General features: G+C 27.9%; 3 protein-coding genes and 1 long non-coding RNA gene across 5 annotated transcripts; 1 reads left to right on the forward strand and 3 right to left on the reverse strand.

Moving 5' to 3' along the window:
- Nucleotides 1–45: 45 nt before the first annotated feature.
- Nucleotides 46–1,222, reverse strand: LOC143353123 (uncharacterized). Its single transcript, XM_076786196.1, has 3 exons — nt 1,059–1,222; nt 421–757; nt 46–319 (listed from the first exon to the last, which is right to left on the reverse strand). Exons 1-3 carry the CDS (start codon nt 1,118–1,120, stop codon nt 110–112), a joined length of 609 nt encoding a protein of 202 aa, XP_076642311.1. The 5' UTR covers nt 1,121–1,222; the 3' UTR covers nt 46–109.
- A 1,773-nt stretch (nt 1,223–2,995) lies between these two features.
- On the reverse strand, nt 2,996–6,823 carry Rab14 (RAS oncogene family member Rab14). Its single transcript, XM_076786205.1, has 7 exons — nt 6,483–6,823; nt 5,658–5,770; nt 4,780–4,906; nt 4,580–4,697; nt 4,308–4,426; nt 4,099–4,167; nt 2,996–4,027 (listed from the first exon to the last, which is right to left on the reverse strand). Exons 2-7 carry the CDS (start codon nt 5,761–5,763, stop codon nt 3,910–3,912), a joined length of 657 nt encoding a protein of 218 aa, XP_076642320.1. The 5' UTR covers nt 5,764–5,770; nt 6,483–6,823; the 3' UTR covers nt 2,996–3,909.
- On the forward strand, nt 6,721–10,799 carry LOC143353128 (uncharacterized). Its single transcript, XR_013082080.1, has 3 exons — nt 6,721–6,851; nt 7,589–7,707; nt 9,315–10,799. It is a non-coding gene; the product is annotated as an uncharacterized LOC143353128 (long non-coding RNA).
- An 86-nt stretch (nt 10,800–10,885) lies between these two features.
- Mew (multiple edematous wings) lies at nt 10,886–17,828 on the reverse strand. 2 transcript variants are annotated; one of them, XM_076786201.1, is made up of 18 exons: nt 17,656–17,828; nt 17,209–17,336; nt 16,881–16,904; nt 15,941–16,044; nt 15,738–15,865; nt 15,420–15,628; nt 15,063–15,267; nt 14,833–14,979; nt 14,144–14,285; nt 13,805–14,073; nt 13,495–13,720; nt 13,003–13,234; nt 12,504–12,900; nt 12,184–12,413; nt 11,801–12,030; nt 11,632–11,726; nt 11,384–11,513; nt 10,886–11,289 (listed from the first exon to the last, which is right to left on the reverse strand). In XM_076786201.1, the coding sequence occupies exons 1-18, from the start codon at nt 17,826–17,828 to the stop codon at nt 11,059–11,061; spliced, it is 3,300 nt and encodes a 1,099-aa protein (XP_076642316.1). In that variant the 3' UTR covers nt 10,886–11,058. The 2 variants fall into 2 exon arrangements, with proteins under 2 accessions (XP_076642316.1, XP_076642317.1); XM_076786202.1 differs by lacking the exon at nt 16,881–16,904.
- Between the last annotated feature and the right edge of the window lie 9 nt (nt 17,829–17,837).

Consider the following 17,837-nt stretch of genomic DNA (forward strand, 5'->3'; position numbering starts at 1 on the left):
TTCAATACAATTTGTTGTTTTTACACTTATCAAATCTTTACAAAATCAGAATAAGTATTGTGTGTATATTAGTTATTTTTAGTAAATTACATTTAGAATAATATGAATGTTATGATACAGAAATATTTTCTATTTCTAATGATGATACACCTCTTTGTTTAATTTTTGAATATACTCCACCATAAACCTGTAAACCAAGCATTGTAATATTCCCAGTATCTAATGGCTTTGCATCTGGTACTTCTCGTCCACGATAGTATGCTTTAAAATTTGCCAAAGGTAATGTTACGGTTGAAAATGTAGTACTTGACATTGGTGCCTATATCAATAAAATGTTCACATTGATCCCAAATTATAAGTACTATTGAAAGACTATATTGAAAGACTATGCTATATAAAAGTAATACAATGTTGGTTTACCCTGAAAGTCTGTTCATATGTTATATCTTTATTTGTATGAAGACCTTCGTGTCGAAGAACAATTTTGTAATTTTCATTACTTCCTTGTCCTCTACAAGTTATTTCAATATTCTTAAAGTTTAATAAATTTAAATTCGTTCTCTTCCGTACTCCTGCAAAGCCAGCTCCATTCGGTTGTGGATTCAAAAGAGTAAAAAAAATTGCACGCTGAAAAACTTGAGTAGTTTGCAATGTCAAAACAGCTTTTGACATTCCCACTGTTCTCACAGTGTCAGATATTTCCGACCAATCATTTACATTGTCTATAGTTGTAAAGTCAACAAGTATTTCCCGAGATCTAATGAAATATTGTATATAATATCGAAAATTAAAGTGGGACAAATATAAATATTAAATATAAAAAAAAAAGTAAAAAATAAATATAAAAATAAAATAAAAAATATTAAATAAATATTAATATTAATATTTTAAATATTTATATTTTTATATTTTATTTATGTAGTCATACTTATGTAATTATATTATTTCTATTTGAACGAAAATTGGAGTTCATACTTAATGTATACACCATTTTATAACGTAGAATGGTCAAAATATAAACAAAACTGCATTTTTTCGTATTAAAATAAATGACTCACCCTTTTATCATATGGAGCATTGCAAGTATTGTGAAAAATTCAGAGATGCGAGAAAAATTCATAACTGTAGTGCTTAATAAGTAAAATATAAGGTGTGTTGTAATTTATTTACATCAGTTACACTTGCATCACTTACTGCGTATAGTTAACGTAGATATATGACTTCATTAGGAGCAATATTCACAAATGACATTCATGACAAATCAAGGCGGGAAAATTGAACTATTACGTACAGCAAATTGTGATAATAGCACAGACGAGGTATAGTCCTTATATCTTGTCTGTGATAATTGGTTTCTTTTGTAAATATACAATAAAAATAATTTTGTTTTATTCAAGATAAAAAATTAATCATATATCAAATTTCCGAAATCTGTATATGTATAAATTGCATATATCAAATGAAAGAATAAATTTATTCTGATGTTAACATGCGTATTCGTAAAAATGTTATAAAACTGAGAGAGTATAAAAAATATATATTATCTATAATAGTAGAATATTATAATAAACCTGTGATTATTACATATACGATCAGCTACATTTAAGAGGTAATCAAAGAAAACATAATTACCAATAAACACTTACCTACACATTTAATTTGTGATAAAGGATAAAGTATGCTGGAGTTTACAATTTTTTCTTTATTAGAAATAAAGTTGAGGAATTATTATGTAAATATTACGTTTAGCGGACCCAGCTCCAATGATCTGGACTTTCACGTATGTTGTGAAGAACGTCATTTTGAACAACTTTTCCATATACATACATGTACCCGTTGCTCGGCCTTAGGTTCCGAGATAATCGCAAAAAAATTTATGGGTTTGTGGATTTTTAATAAACAATACGACCGATGAGTAAAACCTTTCGGAGGTTACTCAGGAGAATAACTTTGACGACATATGTTAAGGTCAAGGTCATTGGAACTGGGTTCGCTAAACGTAATATTTACCATAAAATATTATATATTGTATTATATGTATAATAAAGTCAAATTTATTTTAACTATAGTTTACTCTCTTCATGACAGACAAATACTTTTACAATATATTAAATGGAATGCAACCGTATTCATTTTTTAAATCAGTTTTTCATTATTAATAATTAATTTCAGTTGTTTAAGTAAGAATAATATAAATAATGCTAAATAGGTACACCTGAAATTATACTTATTCTTTTACTTTATTTGGAAAATGATAATGTAGAAAAAAAATTACAATTAGATTGAAGATTTTGATGCGTTCACAACTAATACTTTTGACTAAAATCCAGTAAAATAGAAATTGCAACAGAGTTGAACATAAATTTAATATTTTGCTTCATGTATCAAGGACATTTATTAAGATAGTAAATTTCATTTTCCTGATTCCTGTTTGTACTGGTTAGTCCTTAAGAACAAGAATTTTCATCAACATCCGCAGTCTACATAATTATGATAAATCTATCTATTAATATTTTCATAATTAAGGAGAAATAATGAATAATAAATTAATTTTTATAAAAGAGAACATAAAATCCAAACAAGTTAAGATAATGTAGCATCATATTATAAAACATGTCTTATTATCAGTATTAATTACTTAAATCTTGGAATAGTGGTAACAATAACAACAAACAGTGTCCTCTCGACAGGAGCTTGGTCTTTATAATTAATGACAACCTAGTAATGTTTAAGTCAAAACCGGTAATTCACTGCTTATAAAGTAACACTGGTCCTAAAGCAGAAATTTGTCTGTGCACAACGTTTTTAAAATCGGAGTGCAAGCCTATTGTTGTAGCACACAATGTATTTACTATATATGTATCTAATATATAGTATATATTCTTCCATTCTTACATATAATGACTCTTACTGTCCACCTACATTTGTTCTTAAACTTATTTAAAGGAACGTAATTCATGCCCAGTATGAACAACTATCATATTGTTCAAGAAGTTTCTGTTTTTTTATATTTTTGTGTTTAGTAAAATATAAAATAAAGAAAAGTAAGAGTAACGAATTGGTAACATGTGTCCTGTAGGACAAAGCTGCTGTCGAGGGAACACTATATTAAAACTTCTCTCTTTCACGAACTTTGAAATATTGCAAAATTAAAAATTTTATTTAGAAACGAAGGATCTAGCGAGCTGAGAATGAAATCTATAGGTTCTTTATGAAAGGTTTATATGATATGAAAGCGGGATTATAATTATGAAATAATACAGGTGACACTAATTTGGTTATACTACTATACCATTTTATGACAACTTTTTTATGCTATTTAGATGTGTAGATGTGTTACCAACAATCTTTTGTATCTAAGCTTATAGTACAGCTTCCAAACTGTAAATTAGATAACAAACACCTTCAGATATACTCAATCTTGTTACATAAACGTACTTTACAATGGTAAATATTTATCTTATTCAACTGTGTCACATTCATGTTTATCATATTTTCATGTGATTAAGTAAATATTTCGTACAATGCACCTTGTACATGTGTATCATAATGTCCGCATGTGCAACATATTGTCTAATATTTCTTTTTTTATGGAACAAATTATAAGATCTATAGGAAATGTAAGCAAATCACAACAATTATACAAAAGCTGTAACATTGAAGAAAAATACAGAATCAGTTTTCAATACAATTTATACGTATACGTTTATACTGAGTCATGTATTCATATCATATATTTTTGTAAATTAATTCTAACTATAAAAGAACTGATGTTTATTAAGTAGATTTGACTTATTAAAGGTTAAGGGATAAAGATCAAAGACTATTTGCTTGCTATACTTAGTATAAATCATATATGCATTAATAGTACCGATGATTTCGAATATCTATATACAAACAAATAAAGACCTAACAGGAGCAAGAATCCTTTCCACCTTGTTGTTCATTAGATACACCTTGAAGATTAGTACGGCCTGGTTGACTTGGATTATGTTGAACACCTGATTCTGCTGCATTCAAGTCCAAACTGAAAGCAACAAATTGATATGTCGAAATTATTCATAAAACAAATAAAAATAGAATCAATATTATACCCACCGTCCATCTTGTATACTTTGGAATATTTTCTTTGCTGTTTCCAAAAATGCTTCTTCAACATTATGCCCTCTGATAAAGAATATAATAAACAATAAATTAATCAAAAGAACATTTATGAAGTGCATGTATATGTTACAATTAATTAGAATATACAAAAACATTATGATTGTTTAGTTAAGCATAATCTATGAATTCAATGAGCAACTTACGTTTTTGCACTAGCCTCTACAAACATAAGACCATTTTCATCCGCGAATCGCTTTGCTTCTTCATAGGTAACATCTCTCTGACCTTCCAAGTCACTTTTGTTACCAATCAAAAATATAACCTGTAAGTATAGAATGTAAAATTGTTTGTTCTCTATCTTGTGAAAATATCTTATTTACAGAATATAAGAATTGTCATTCAACGTTTGTGCATCAATTGTAGTTACACTTTACAGACATAAATACCATTATGTAAAATATCATATTTTGCATACAGTGCTTGGATTTGTTAAATTCCTTGTATCTGTAAGCCAGCTGCTAAGATGATTGTAAGTCGATCGACGAGTAATATCATAGACCATTAACGCTCCAGCCGCACCTCGATAATAAGATCTACAAAACATGGCTAATGTGTAGTTTTGTTTTACTTCTAAATTCGATATTACAAAATTTAAGAGCCGAAAGTATATGACACCTTGTAACTGCCCGGAAACGTTCTTGTCCAGCAGTGTCCCATATTTGTAATTTTATTTTCTGCCCTGCTACTTCGATAATTCTTGTCCCGAACTCTACACCGATAGTATGCGGACAGTCTGCCATAACTAAAATACAAATTTAATTTGGTTGAGAAGATTATTTTTTATTGCATTGTATAAAACAAAGCAAAGTGTATAGGCATAACTTCGGAGGTAAATTAGATATGAAATTATAGTAAAATAAGTATGTAAATATAATACAATTTTCCATACTTAAACTAACTAGGATTTATTTATCAAAATAAAATGATTTGGATAACAATTTCTTTTGTTTATGAAATGTTTTTATATATAAAATAGATACATTTTTTAATTATAAATATGTTGTATTTCACACTAAAGTGTTATAACCAGATTTTAGTTGGTAGAAACATCTGTTACTAGGAGGTACTGCATGTTCAGATAACAGAACATTCAGATAATAGAACATTCCAATATTAAGGTATACAGTTACAGAATTAATAAACTGAATCTGTCTCATAAACTGAAGTAACATAATACAAAAACAAAGCTCTGTTTTCAAAGCAACTGTTAGGAACAATAACTTTAAGTTAAATAAGCTGTTAAATATCTTTTAAATTCTTCATAAATTTAAAAGTCTAAATGTATGAAGTGACATGATACATATCTAAGGAGAATTATTCTAATAAAAGGCTATCTGTGACTTAGTTACAAAGTGAAATAGAATATACACTTAACTTACTCCTGAAACTATTTTCACATGCTTCAACATACTCTACATCTTTTGTGTAATCGACAGAGTAAAATACAGTTGTGAAATGAATATGTATATAGTTCATATAATATAAAAACTTACATTTTTTTTCAGTAAATTGATGCAATAAACAAGATTTTCCTACTCCCATATCTCCTATGATGATGTACTTAAAGATGTAAGAGTAATTATATGGACCGGTTGACATTTTGTACCTATAAACAAAATAATCTATAACATTTTACAATTTACGGTGAACTGAACTATTTTTTTATTATATTATGAGAGCGAATATTTGAAGTTTTATCTACAACATGATGTAGTATTCATTTACACATATTGAGAGCTAATTATCACTTTGATAATTATAGAAACATTTATTAGTAAGTTTTTGTAAAACTATTGTAGCAACTGAATGTATTACAGAATAATTTATAGTGCTGTAAGATATAATTGATTTGATTGTCTGGTAGAATGTTATACAGAATAAAGTATACATTGAATAACAAAATTTTATTAAGACTTCGTACTGAGAATTTTATAAACATTTTACAATGATTCATTAAGAATTTATCCACATTCAATATCATTAAAATTGCTATAATTATTTCTGTGAGTTATTATATTTTATAGAAGCATATACAGATTAACAAAGTAGAAAGCACGGAAACAATATATTGTAATTTGTACACTTGTGGAAAATTTATATTTCTGAAAAAGATACTAATAACAAAATTGTAACAACTTATAAGATCTTTGATACACTGTCATTAAGTGATATTACAATAAGCAGAAACCACGGCAAAAATTGATACGATAACGTTGTGATATTAAACTTATAAATATAGTCGTTCACAACTCAATTTTCTACTGACAACTGTTCAATAAAAAAAAGTTTCTGATGTCAACAATGCAGCTTCCACTTACCGTTTTACAGCTGACTATTATGAAATATTTTCTTATAATTGAGATGTGGGGGTGTCTAAACACTGTGGCTGCTATATAAACAATAGGCACTTGTACCAAATGTACAAACAACAATCGTAATAACGTAAATGTATTACAGTTCTTTATATCACGCGCAATATGGCAGGTCCCTGTCGTTAATAACGATGGCGGCGAATAAACGTCAAACCACCTGTCACTGATTTTGTAGCAGTCCCATGTACTGACTCACACCCATATGTTAAACTTCAATGTTTAATAATATGATAAAATTTTTACAGTGATTAAAATAAAAAATCACTCGCGAATGTAAGGCTTTTTTATTGGACAACTTTGTTAAACCATAGAAAGGTAAAGAGAGATAGGTATCTGCCCGATTATAATGACGGTAATTCTGTTAGATACAAGCGCATTCACCAATCACTCTTTTAGCTAGTATTTAAGACATTTTCCATTATAATTTAGCAATAAAACTTGAAGTATGTTAATGTAAGATTAACATTCGTTTAAATATCTATATATTTATATTATTGATACCGTATAATCCGTAATAATTATTACAAAGTATATTAAACACAAATGTTGATTCCAAAATATATTAAATTAATTCCTTCAATACTGCTACTAAAAAATGTCATAAAAAATTCCACCATAAACGTATTTGAATCATATGCAGTAATATAAATTTCTTGGTTCAATTTTTTACTATAAGATTGCCTTAAAATGGAATATATTATTCCATTTAACAATTTTTTAAATAATTCAGAAAGTATACTAAACTACACCTTGCAGTAATTTTACATAATAGTTTTGCAATTGTTTACTCCTTTTTAATATTATCATTTGTACTCACTTAATAAGAAACATAAAATTTATTGTACTTATACGGTGTGTATATATATATGTATAATAGTACTGTTACGGTAGAAATAAGTTGGATTTAAAATAGAATTTTATGCACATATTTACTTACTTATCATAATCTAATAAATAATGACTAATGACTACATATTTTAGATATAAAAGAATAAAGTCTAAGATTATAATTGTTTTCACATATGCTATAAAATTATTCCTTTTCTCTATAGCATCTTGTGACTCGGGAGACATAATATGACGATCAGAAATAGTTAATATATATACTTCTTCATCTTATGTCTGATTGGCTGTCGGCTTGTAATCGGAAATAAAGAAGGATACCGAGTGAGTGAGAAGAAATCAGAAGAAATGCATATTACGCATAGATAATCATTAGTAAGCTCATTTTCATCTTAATTTCTTTCATTCTGCATGATTCTGCACGAGTAGTGCTCTGCCCTTTTCAAAGATTTGTCTATGGTTAAGTAACGTCACGTGACGGTATATAAGGAAACACTAAGGGTATACACAAATTTAAATTTCTTCGAATTAAAAAATTGAGGCTCTTATTTCGATTGATATTATTTATTAAGTTTTTCGAATATAAGTAAATGTTCAGAAGGAATATTGTACTAACGTTTTCCCGATATTTCAACTATGGATACTATATTTATAATCTGAAATTTCATTTATTAAAAATATATACTCCCCTCCCCTCCTTGATTTGTGCCCGCTTTTTTCTTTAGTATTTTTTGCGCACTGGTGAACTATTGTGTTTTCTTCCACGTAAAAAAACGCGTGTGACAGATAATCCGCGTAAATTGAAAGGGTATAATAAATTTTATATACTTATAATATTTATTAATCAAAGTTATACAATAATAACATTCTTTTGTTGAACATTAAATGAATTTTACAAAATAAAGATGCCTCACAAATATTAATTTTATAGAACAAATTTGTTTTATAAAATAATAAATCTTTATCTTTATTTATGGTTTATAAAAGAATATATTAGATAGTCTACATAAATCTACATAATACAAATTGTATTATTATTTTTATGTATTTAGCAACACTTTGATTGCAACAAACCATTACATTCGAACTCAAGTAATGTTTGAAGCATATATATAGTATTACAGAAAGTTTCTAATAAAGAAATGAAGTGGAGAATGATTATAATACATGTCTTCGATTTTATCTACATTGAATTTCTTAAATTAGAATATGCAATTAAGTTTCAATGAACAGTCGATAACATGGATGTGGAGTAATATTATTATGACTTTTTATTAAGTACTTTTGTCAAAATATCAATCGATTTTCACTTTATTTCTCCTTTTTATAATTGTGATCTATAGGCAGTATTATTGTTTTTAGTAAAATTATTAATTACTAGCAAATATTAGATAAATTACATTAATTTAATATAAAATACCATTGCATTCATAGATTGGTATACAAATATGAAGCAGTTAGTAGGCTATAATTTTACAGTTACAATTTATGTAAATGATATGGAAGTTAGTATATGTGGTATCAGATTTATATGACTATAAAGGATAACATTGTTTTCCTTCCTACTATATTAGGTCTTTATATGATTCTTTTATGTATAGGTAGAAGAAAATGTTATGTGACATTGTGTCTTATAACTTTGTTACATTTGCTACTTATTACATCAATATGATATAAATACTTTGAGGAATGTACTTCATAGTAAAAGGATAGTTTACAAAGTTTTCTTTACCTAGAGTTCCCATGTCTTAGAAAACACAGTCGAGTACATTTTATGAAAAATTAATTTCACTATTGAGAAAGCCTATTGTACTTAGAAATACCATTCATTTTAGTAAAGACATTACTTTCTTTTTTTTTATGAATTAACGATTTATCTTTCTTCAACTTTTACAACCCCTCATTTAAAAATTCCTTGCTTTTTAAAAATCACAGACGCAGTCCCGGACGTAATTATAAATCCAGGACTGTTCAAACCAATCCCGGGCATCTGGAAATTCTATATTTCTCATACTTAAATTGTTAAATGGCAGGCCAAATAATCTTAAGTACCTGTTTGTACATTCAAACTATTTTTAAGACTTAATGTAACATTTATATACACAATAATTTGATCAATAAAATTCATAATAATTCGAAGGCACGTTTATATTAAAAAGAATTATATATACTAGTACCATGTGTGGATTAAATAAAAAATAATTCGACATTGAATGATTGTAAACATAAAAATTTTCTAAGTATCCTTAAAATGTATTACTGTTTTCTAACCCTCATGAAAAATAATTTATTACCTCTTCTCGAATAGTGTAAAGTACAAAGAAAGAACATTCAAGACATAATAAGTAATGGAAATGAATATACCAAAAAGTTTTGAGTTTCGAGAAAGTATTTAATGAATTTATTTTTATATTTATAACGTTGTAATAATTCATTGTTTCGCTAACTTAGCTTGAAAATAATTATTTCGAAATCAAATATTTCAATAATTTTTTATTATAACGTCTCCAAATAATAATTCATTAAAATAATTCCTTAAACGTGACTTTTAATGAATAATTACTATATAATGAACACAAAGCAAATACTTTACTCCTTGTAAATTACCATAAATATATTTTTTACTAGAAGAAAAAAAAAGGTAAAAATTGTGATCTATGGAGTTAGTCTTATACTGATCATGTCTTAAATAGTATAATGATACTAATTACATTGTAATGTGATTAACATGCTACATTTCAATGTTAAATAAATGTACTTTTTATATTTAACGTGTAATATGAATAGGCAAGATGTCATTTTTTTTAAAATTCATCAAAGATTTTTCTGTCGTATAAATTAAACAGTTCCATAAACTACAAAATTAAGTTATATAACATGAGATTATATAAATACATTAGACAAAACTGTGCTTTGTGTAATATGTTTGTGCGTTTGTAAGAATATATAAATTAAGCAGTATTATTGTCAAGAAGTGTTTCTTTACTATTTTATTATCTTCGTAAATGCAGAATTAAAAGCATATAAAACGTATTTAAATAAAGCATCTAAAAAATCTCAAAAAGTATTTGTGGAGATGAAATATTTGAATACTTATGACAATATGCAAAATATTACACAATTATCAATATGTAATGGCAGTTAATTTACAATTAATCTGTTAACCATCGATGCTCGTCATCCGAATTTTATTATATTTTCCAAAAAATGTTTAATATTTAATTATATTATAAAATCTATACATAATTACAATGTAAATTGTATTCTAACTATTATGCCATATAAGTTGCATGGTAATTATGTTTGTTGAGGGACAAGTTGCGTCGTAGTTTTCATTTATTCTTAATTGTATTAATATAAGAGTCCGTGATTAAAATTCTGGTGGTTAACAGATTATCTGTGCAAGTATTCCAAAGTAATAAATTTCACATGATTTTAAAAATATATATGTGTATATATGTATATGTGATTGTATGTATCTATAAATATATCAATATATCACAATCTGGATTTTAAACTTCTTGTATTTAGCTGCTTAAATACCCGCTATATACTATTTAGCTATAGCAGTCATCGTTTGTTATTTTTCAATGTAAGTACTGTAAACTTAAGTAAGCATACTAATTTATGAAAAAATGTTATTAAGTATAGAAATCATAATAAAAGTTAAAACAACTGTTTAACGTTTACATAGCGCTTCGCTTTCTGGATTATCATCCCTATGTTTTTCGAGGTTTCCCGATAGTGTGGGATCTGGCCGCCTTCTTTTAAAGAATCCACACGTTCGTAGAATTAGCGCAATTATAATAAGCAATAGCAAACCTGCTGCAACCGCTCCTATAATTATTCCAATGGACATAGATTCCTTGTCTTGTTGATCAATATGATCTGGTTGCACGGTCGTCTCAACCTGTATATTAAAACATATGAAATACAAATTAAAAAAGAAAAAATAAAAACGAAGTTAATACTTCAAACTGATGACTGTAAATTTTAACGCTTACAGATGCAACATCGTCTTTCATATTTTCTTGTTGAATCTCAACATTCGATGGTATAACTATTCTCGCATTAGAACCTATTTTCACGCTATCCACTTTAGGATAATCCTCTGCAAGCGTAGAATTCCATAATCTAGAAAGGATAAAAGTATCGTGAATACAAAAGTTAAATGTTAATAATAATAAACGTTTTTTTGTCGTCACATATTGTATTTAAATATCGCATTTATATATGTAATATTAAATGTTACCGTGCTTTAACAATTATTATTGCTTCTTGTTTTCTTTGTAAGTTATATATAAAACACGTAATATCGAAACATTTTGCAGTTCCAGCTTTGCAATTCTATAATAAGAAAAAGAATTGTTTTCATTGATGAAGAGAAGTATTTTTTATTGTAGATTTAATTAGTCGCCTACCATCGAAACTGTTTGACGTTTATGACCATCCTTATCTATGATTGTTCGTGTGTTAACAACTTTTTCTGTATCTCTTCTCATTCTTGCATTATTCGTGTGGTTATGCAATGTGGGAGAAGTAGACATTGTAGATTGAAAGATATCAATATCATCATAACTAGTATTACCTTGTAACTTTAGTGGATTAACCTGGTGATCTGGTGGTAATGTACATACACCATCACCTAAAGCTATAAATGAAATTACAATGAACATAATTAATATGTACCAGACTCACACATATTATAGTCAATGCTAAATTATTGAAAAAAACAATTGAGATTGTAATATCACAATATGTATGTATTTATATAATAAATGATATAAGATTATTGCTGCATCACCTTGTACAGTTGGCATTTCCTCTAAATATAAAAGCCATTTTCCATGAGCTTTGTCATTTGCCACCTCATAAGGCCACGAGATTCGAACTTCTAAAGTGCTTACTCTCCATGGACCTTCATTAAATACTTCATAAATATGTGAAACTTTTGGTCCAACTTCATTTAAGTGTTTTATTGCTGACTCGCCCACAACTGGTCCACCATAGGAAGCCCGTTGAATTTTTGAACTCCTATAATGTTTGTATTTCGCATATGAGTAAACATTCAATTTTTTAATCATATTACACATTTTTTGTTTGTAGTACGAATTTCGAAGTTACCCTTTAATTGACAATTCCGCACGCTTTACTACTGTTGCTTGCAATCTTGTAGGCTCCTTTTCTTTTACTTCTTTCGACGTAGAATTTGTAAATATTACAAACTCTAATTTCGATTCATTATCTTCCAATTCTTTAGGGTCAAATCTTACTTGTATATTTACCATTTTATCTTTTTTAAACGGGTTACCAATAGAACAAGCAACTAATGTAGTATTATACAAATTGCAAATTACAGAATCATTGCTTTTACTAGCAATGTAATTCAAACTGTGTGAATGAATGATGAATAACTGAGCTTCGTACGCTGATTCTCCAACATTAGATACAGTTACATCTACCACAACTTCCTCTCTTTCACCCAAAAGGAGCTCATAGATATGAGTTTTCTCAGATGAAGCTTAAAGTATTAATAATAAATATTATTTTCAAAAAACTACTTTTGTTTTTTAATCAAATCAATCTTGACATTATAGTATTTTTATTGAATTGAAGATTATACCTGATAAATTTAACCGAGCCTTCACTTGTAGATCGCTTTCACAAATATCATTATTACCACAATCTTTTTGAAAGGTTGCTTCAAATACACGTGCAGCTTCTTGCTGATTTAAAATCGGATAATTTTTTATATCAGGTAAAGGTTGTCCTTCAGCTGGCATGATTGGCTCCTCTTGTATCAAAGAGTAGTTTAACCGGAATTTAATTGGCGATTGAATGTCGCGTGTATTTTCCTAAAACAATAAAGAAACTTGTACAGGGTGAGACACCTAACTTGATCACCTCGAATAACTTCTCAATTATGCGTTGAACAAAAAATTATTTCTACAGATTTTACGTGGTAAAGTAGCATTAAACATTGCTTGTTTTAAAGCTAATAATTAATGAGATATTAACGAAAGTATGATCTGCATAAGATCGCGTTAAAAACTTGATCCCTTTAGATTCATATCATTTGTTTATTACATTGTAATAGCATAACAAATACAATTACCTTTAAGTAAATTATTTCTTTCTGACAATGTTCAACTTTCGTTGCATCTAAAGTGACAGTACGATTTATATAATGTGGACGAGAATTGCCAGCGCCAAACCACACTCTTGAGAATTTTTTAACTCCTGTGTACGTTTCAGCTTCAATGTAATAATTCAATTTCAAATTTTGCATGTCCTCTTCTTTTATAAGAGATTCTGTTTTACAACAAGCTTCGAACGAAAAACTGTAACGAATTAACTTGATGAATTGACACATATATAGAAACATTGTTATAAACGTAATGTTTTGAAATTTATAAATTACAGACCATGTATAATTTGAATCAGGGTCTTCTGGACACCCAAATTTATTAGGATCGACAGGTTCTATTTTTTCTTGATATGTACTATCTTTTTTTAAGTAACGGATATACGTGCTGATATCAATAATCTTTTTTGAACGGAGAAGTGCTACAGCATCGTTTTCATAAGCTCCAACTAATAAATCCGAATATCCATTTTGATCCATATCAATTCCCCCACTTAATGAATAACCAAATGTTTGTAATGGTTGTGGCATATCATCTGCGTGTATTACCTAAACATTAATGCGATTTCAAACAAAATTATATAATTTTACATAAATTTATATGTATAGTATGTGATACCTGTGATGGCACTGTAATTATTCCATTTTTGGCACCCAAATATATGTATACTGTCCCCTTTTCTTCATAAGGTGCACCAACTGCAATATCTTCGTAACCATCTTTGTTCAAATCTCCCAAATTCGTTAATGCAAATCCGAATCTATAATTCAGTTACATATTATTATATACTATTCATTCTTATTACATTATAAATATCTAAATGTTAAAATCTATGTATTATTACGATGAAAAAAAAATAATTAAGGACGAGTTCTACCTTTTCTCTAAATTACTCATTTACCTTACATGTTACATTAAGAAACTTGTTTTATAAAATAACTTAAATTATGTAAAAAAAAATATATAAAACCATGCTGCTAGTAACAATTTCTGATAAAAGAGTTTATGACATCTTAATTGAAACACTATGTACTGTCTGTTGCTATAAAGAAGGCAGTTGAAAGGAATGCAGGTCTGATTAGATATTAGGTATACATAACGTGTGCGCCTGTGCCGTTTCGGCTGCCTTCTTTATAACAATGAGTACTCTTACTCACGAATCTATTTGAACACTCTTTAAAACAGAATAACATTTTTACAATTGTACCAAACAATCTGATTTTTTTTAGCAATCAGGGGCATTGGTTTACTGAATGACGTGCAGAAGAAATTTCGAAAAAATTGCATTGAATATCTAGAATATATACCTCGATTCTTCACGACCAACTAGTTTAATAGGTTTATTACTTTTTTCATTATCCTTATTAGATTTCTGTAACGATGTATACACATATACCGCACCTCCTTCTGCTTTATTGAAGTAAAATGGTGCCGCAACTATAAGATCTGAAATTCTAGGAATAGAAGCAAGACAAACGTGTTAATATGTAATAATTTCTCATTTTTAATAACTAATTTTCAAAGAAGAAAGTTATACTTGTCTCCATTAACATCCGCAGATGTAATTTCATATCCGAAACTTGAAGCAAATTGTTCGCCATCCAAAATAAGAGCAACATCCATATCTGATTTAAATTCTCGTCGTGTAAGTAAAACCACTTGACCAGTTCCATTCGATCGTGGTGCTCCAGCAGCATATGCTAATCCATTACCAAAGAAATTCCCCACAGTAACAGACATGCCTATAAATGTAACGCGTATTTATATTGTTTTAAGTCAAGTTAGAGGAATTTTCGAGTCGAGTCGGGTTTCCTGAAAAGTTCGAGATTTCGATCCGGAATAAAATTCTCGACCCATTTTCGGAATCTCGCACACCTCTAATAATGGTACATACCTAAGTAGCTATACTTGCTGACAGGAGAAGAATCCTGCATTGGAGCGTTATAAACAGTATTATCTCTAGTTAAAAATTCATCTGAAATTGTAAAAAGATATAAAGTTCCTCTCCATGTGTGTGGACCTGGTGTACCAATGACAACACGATCCTCTCCAGTAAGTACACCACTAGTTCCTGCTTGACAGTATCCAAATTGTTCATGAGCTCTAAAATGTGAGAAAATATTATATTTAATTATATACTATGTATGAGTTGGAAATTATATATTGATATACTTGGTTTTAATGTATTTTTTAATTAAAATGTTTATATTACTTGTTTGTTGGTTTTCCAGAGCAAGGTTTCTTTAAATCTTGATACTTCAAATCTTGCGTTAATATGTAACATTGTCCCTGACCCCATTGTGAATCTGCTGTTTTTACAATGTGCCTGTGTGCACATACCTATAAGTATATCAAAGCTAATGAATTGAATACTTAAAAAAAAAAAATAAACATCATGTTTGAAGAAAAACGTACCATTACTTTACCTCCAGAACCTTGACTACGAACTGTTACTCCCAGCCACTGATTGTTTTTTATTTCATCATTTCCTGGTGGCTGTAGTTCATCAGATTCAGAACCTAAAAAATTTAAAACAGTTCGTTAATTAAAGAGTAAAACAGCTCTGTGTTTTTTTGTTAATTTTCAAGATTATTCATACTTAAGTACAAATTCAGGTATTACAAATAATATTTTATATCGCTTTAATTTATTTTATGTGGGCAATTCCCTTAAGCAATTTAAGAGTATTTTACAACTTAAATCATAGAACAATTTTTATTTCTTCACGACAGGCACGTATTGCATGTAATGATAGTTCTTACTAAGTAACAATGAATCCAGCTATAATGAAACCATATGTAGATACATATTACAGCATATATCAAAATGAGGGAACATTTAATTTCTAATTTTTCTCAACGATAAGGAAGCTATCCTTAAGACTACATTACATTATTATAACATGTTTAAAGATTGATAAAAAATCATTCCACATAAATTATCATGCTACAACAAATGAAAACTATATACGAAAACCTACTAAAAATAATAAAAGAAAACAATGAATAATAAATACATTATGCAGAGTAATAAGCATGTGGATATACATTTTATTAATTGCAAACAATATCATTTCAATTTTTAATTTACACACAAATGCAAACATAAAAACATTCCATGGTTAAACAAGTTGTCGCAACAAATTTAAATTAGAAACATTTTTTATTAATAGTGTGTTTGTTAGAATAAGAATGTTTTTAATCAATTTAGTATAATTAAATAATTTGTACATTGCAATATACCATGCTGATGTAACAATTTTTACAATAAATGACCAAAATTTTTGCGTAATCAATAAAATTTTGTATGACAATGATAAAATTGCCCATTCAAATAACACCATTCATCGACTTACTTGAATCATACAGAATTCCCTCTGCTGCTCGTTAACCAACACGTAATTTAACAAAAAAATAATCTTATTATGTATACAACATCGAATAAAGCTCAATAACTTAACAACTCCATAGAACAATAACATTGAAAATAACATGCAAATTGAATTAATGTTCCTAAAAATATAAATAAATTCGAACAACAATAATTTCCTCCATTATGTTTAATTTCATCTATCTTTAAAAAATGAAACACACATTATAATAAATATATATATGTTTATGAAAATATAAGTTGGAATGATAAGGAATCATAAATTGATGAATATATTCAAATTCTTTACATACTTGATCTCCCATCTGTGATCACTTGAGTACAATCCCTCTGAAATGTTGTTAATGGACATTGCCATAATGCACCAGATTTGGTAGTATTTGGTTGTCTATTTTGACCCAATGGAGCACCGATTAACATCCTGTCAATTAAATAAGTTACATTCGTTATTGTATAATATACATTTTTTAAATATTAATAATATGTACGTATTTAAATAGTTTCAAAATTTACATAATAAAAACAGTTTCCACAACAGAATTGTTAATATTTACATATAAACTAAATTATTTTTATTTTCATTATCACCAAGTCTATATCGTGTACCTATATTAAAAAATATTACTGAAAATGAAACATTATTAAATAATTGTAACATTTTATGTAGAATATAAGGACGTTAAGTTCTTATAATTTTTGTAACGATTTTAGTTGTAATAAAAAGAAATGATGATCCTTACCAACTTTTGAGGTTTTCTGATCCATCTTCCGAAATTTCTTGATGTTCGGCTACAGAATAACCAAAATAAGAACCATTCAACCCTCTTTTAATAACAGGTATTCTCGGCTCTAAATTGAATGTATATACTAAACATACGTTCAAAACAAGCCAAGTTAATTGACAAGTTTTCATTTTTGGTTA

This window comes from Halictus rubicundus, chromosome 4 (assembly GCF_050948215.1).
Source record: "Halictus rubicundus isolate RS-2024b chromosome 4, iyHalRubi1_principal, whole genome shotgun sequence".
NCBI lineage: Eukaryota > Metazoa > Arthropoda > Insecta > Hymenoptera > Halictidae > Halictus > Halictus rubicundus.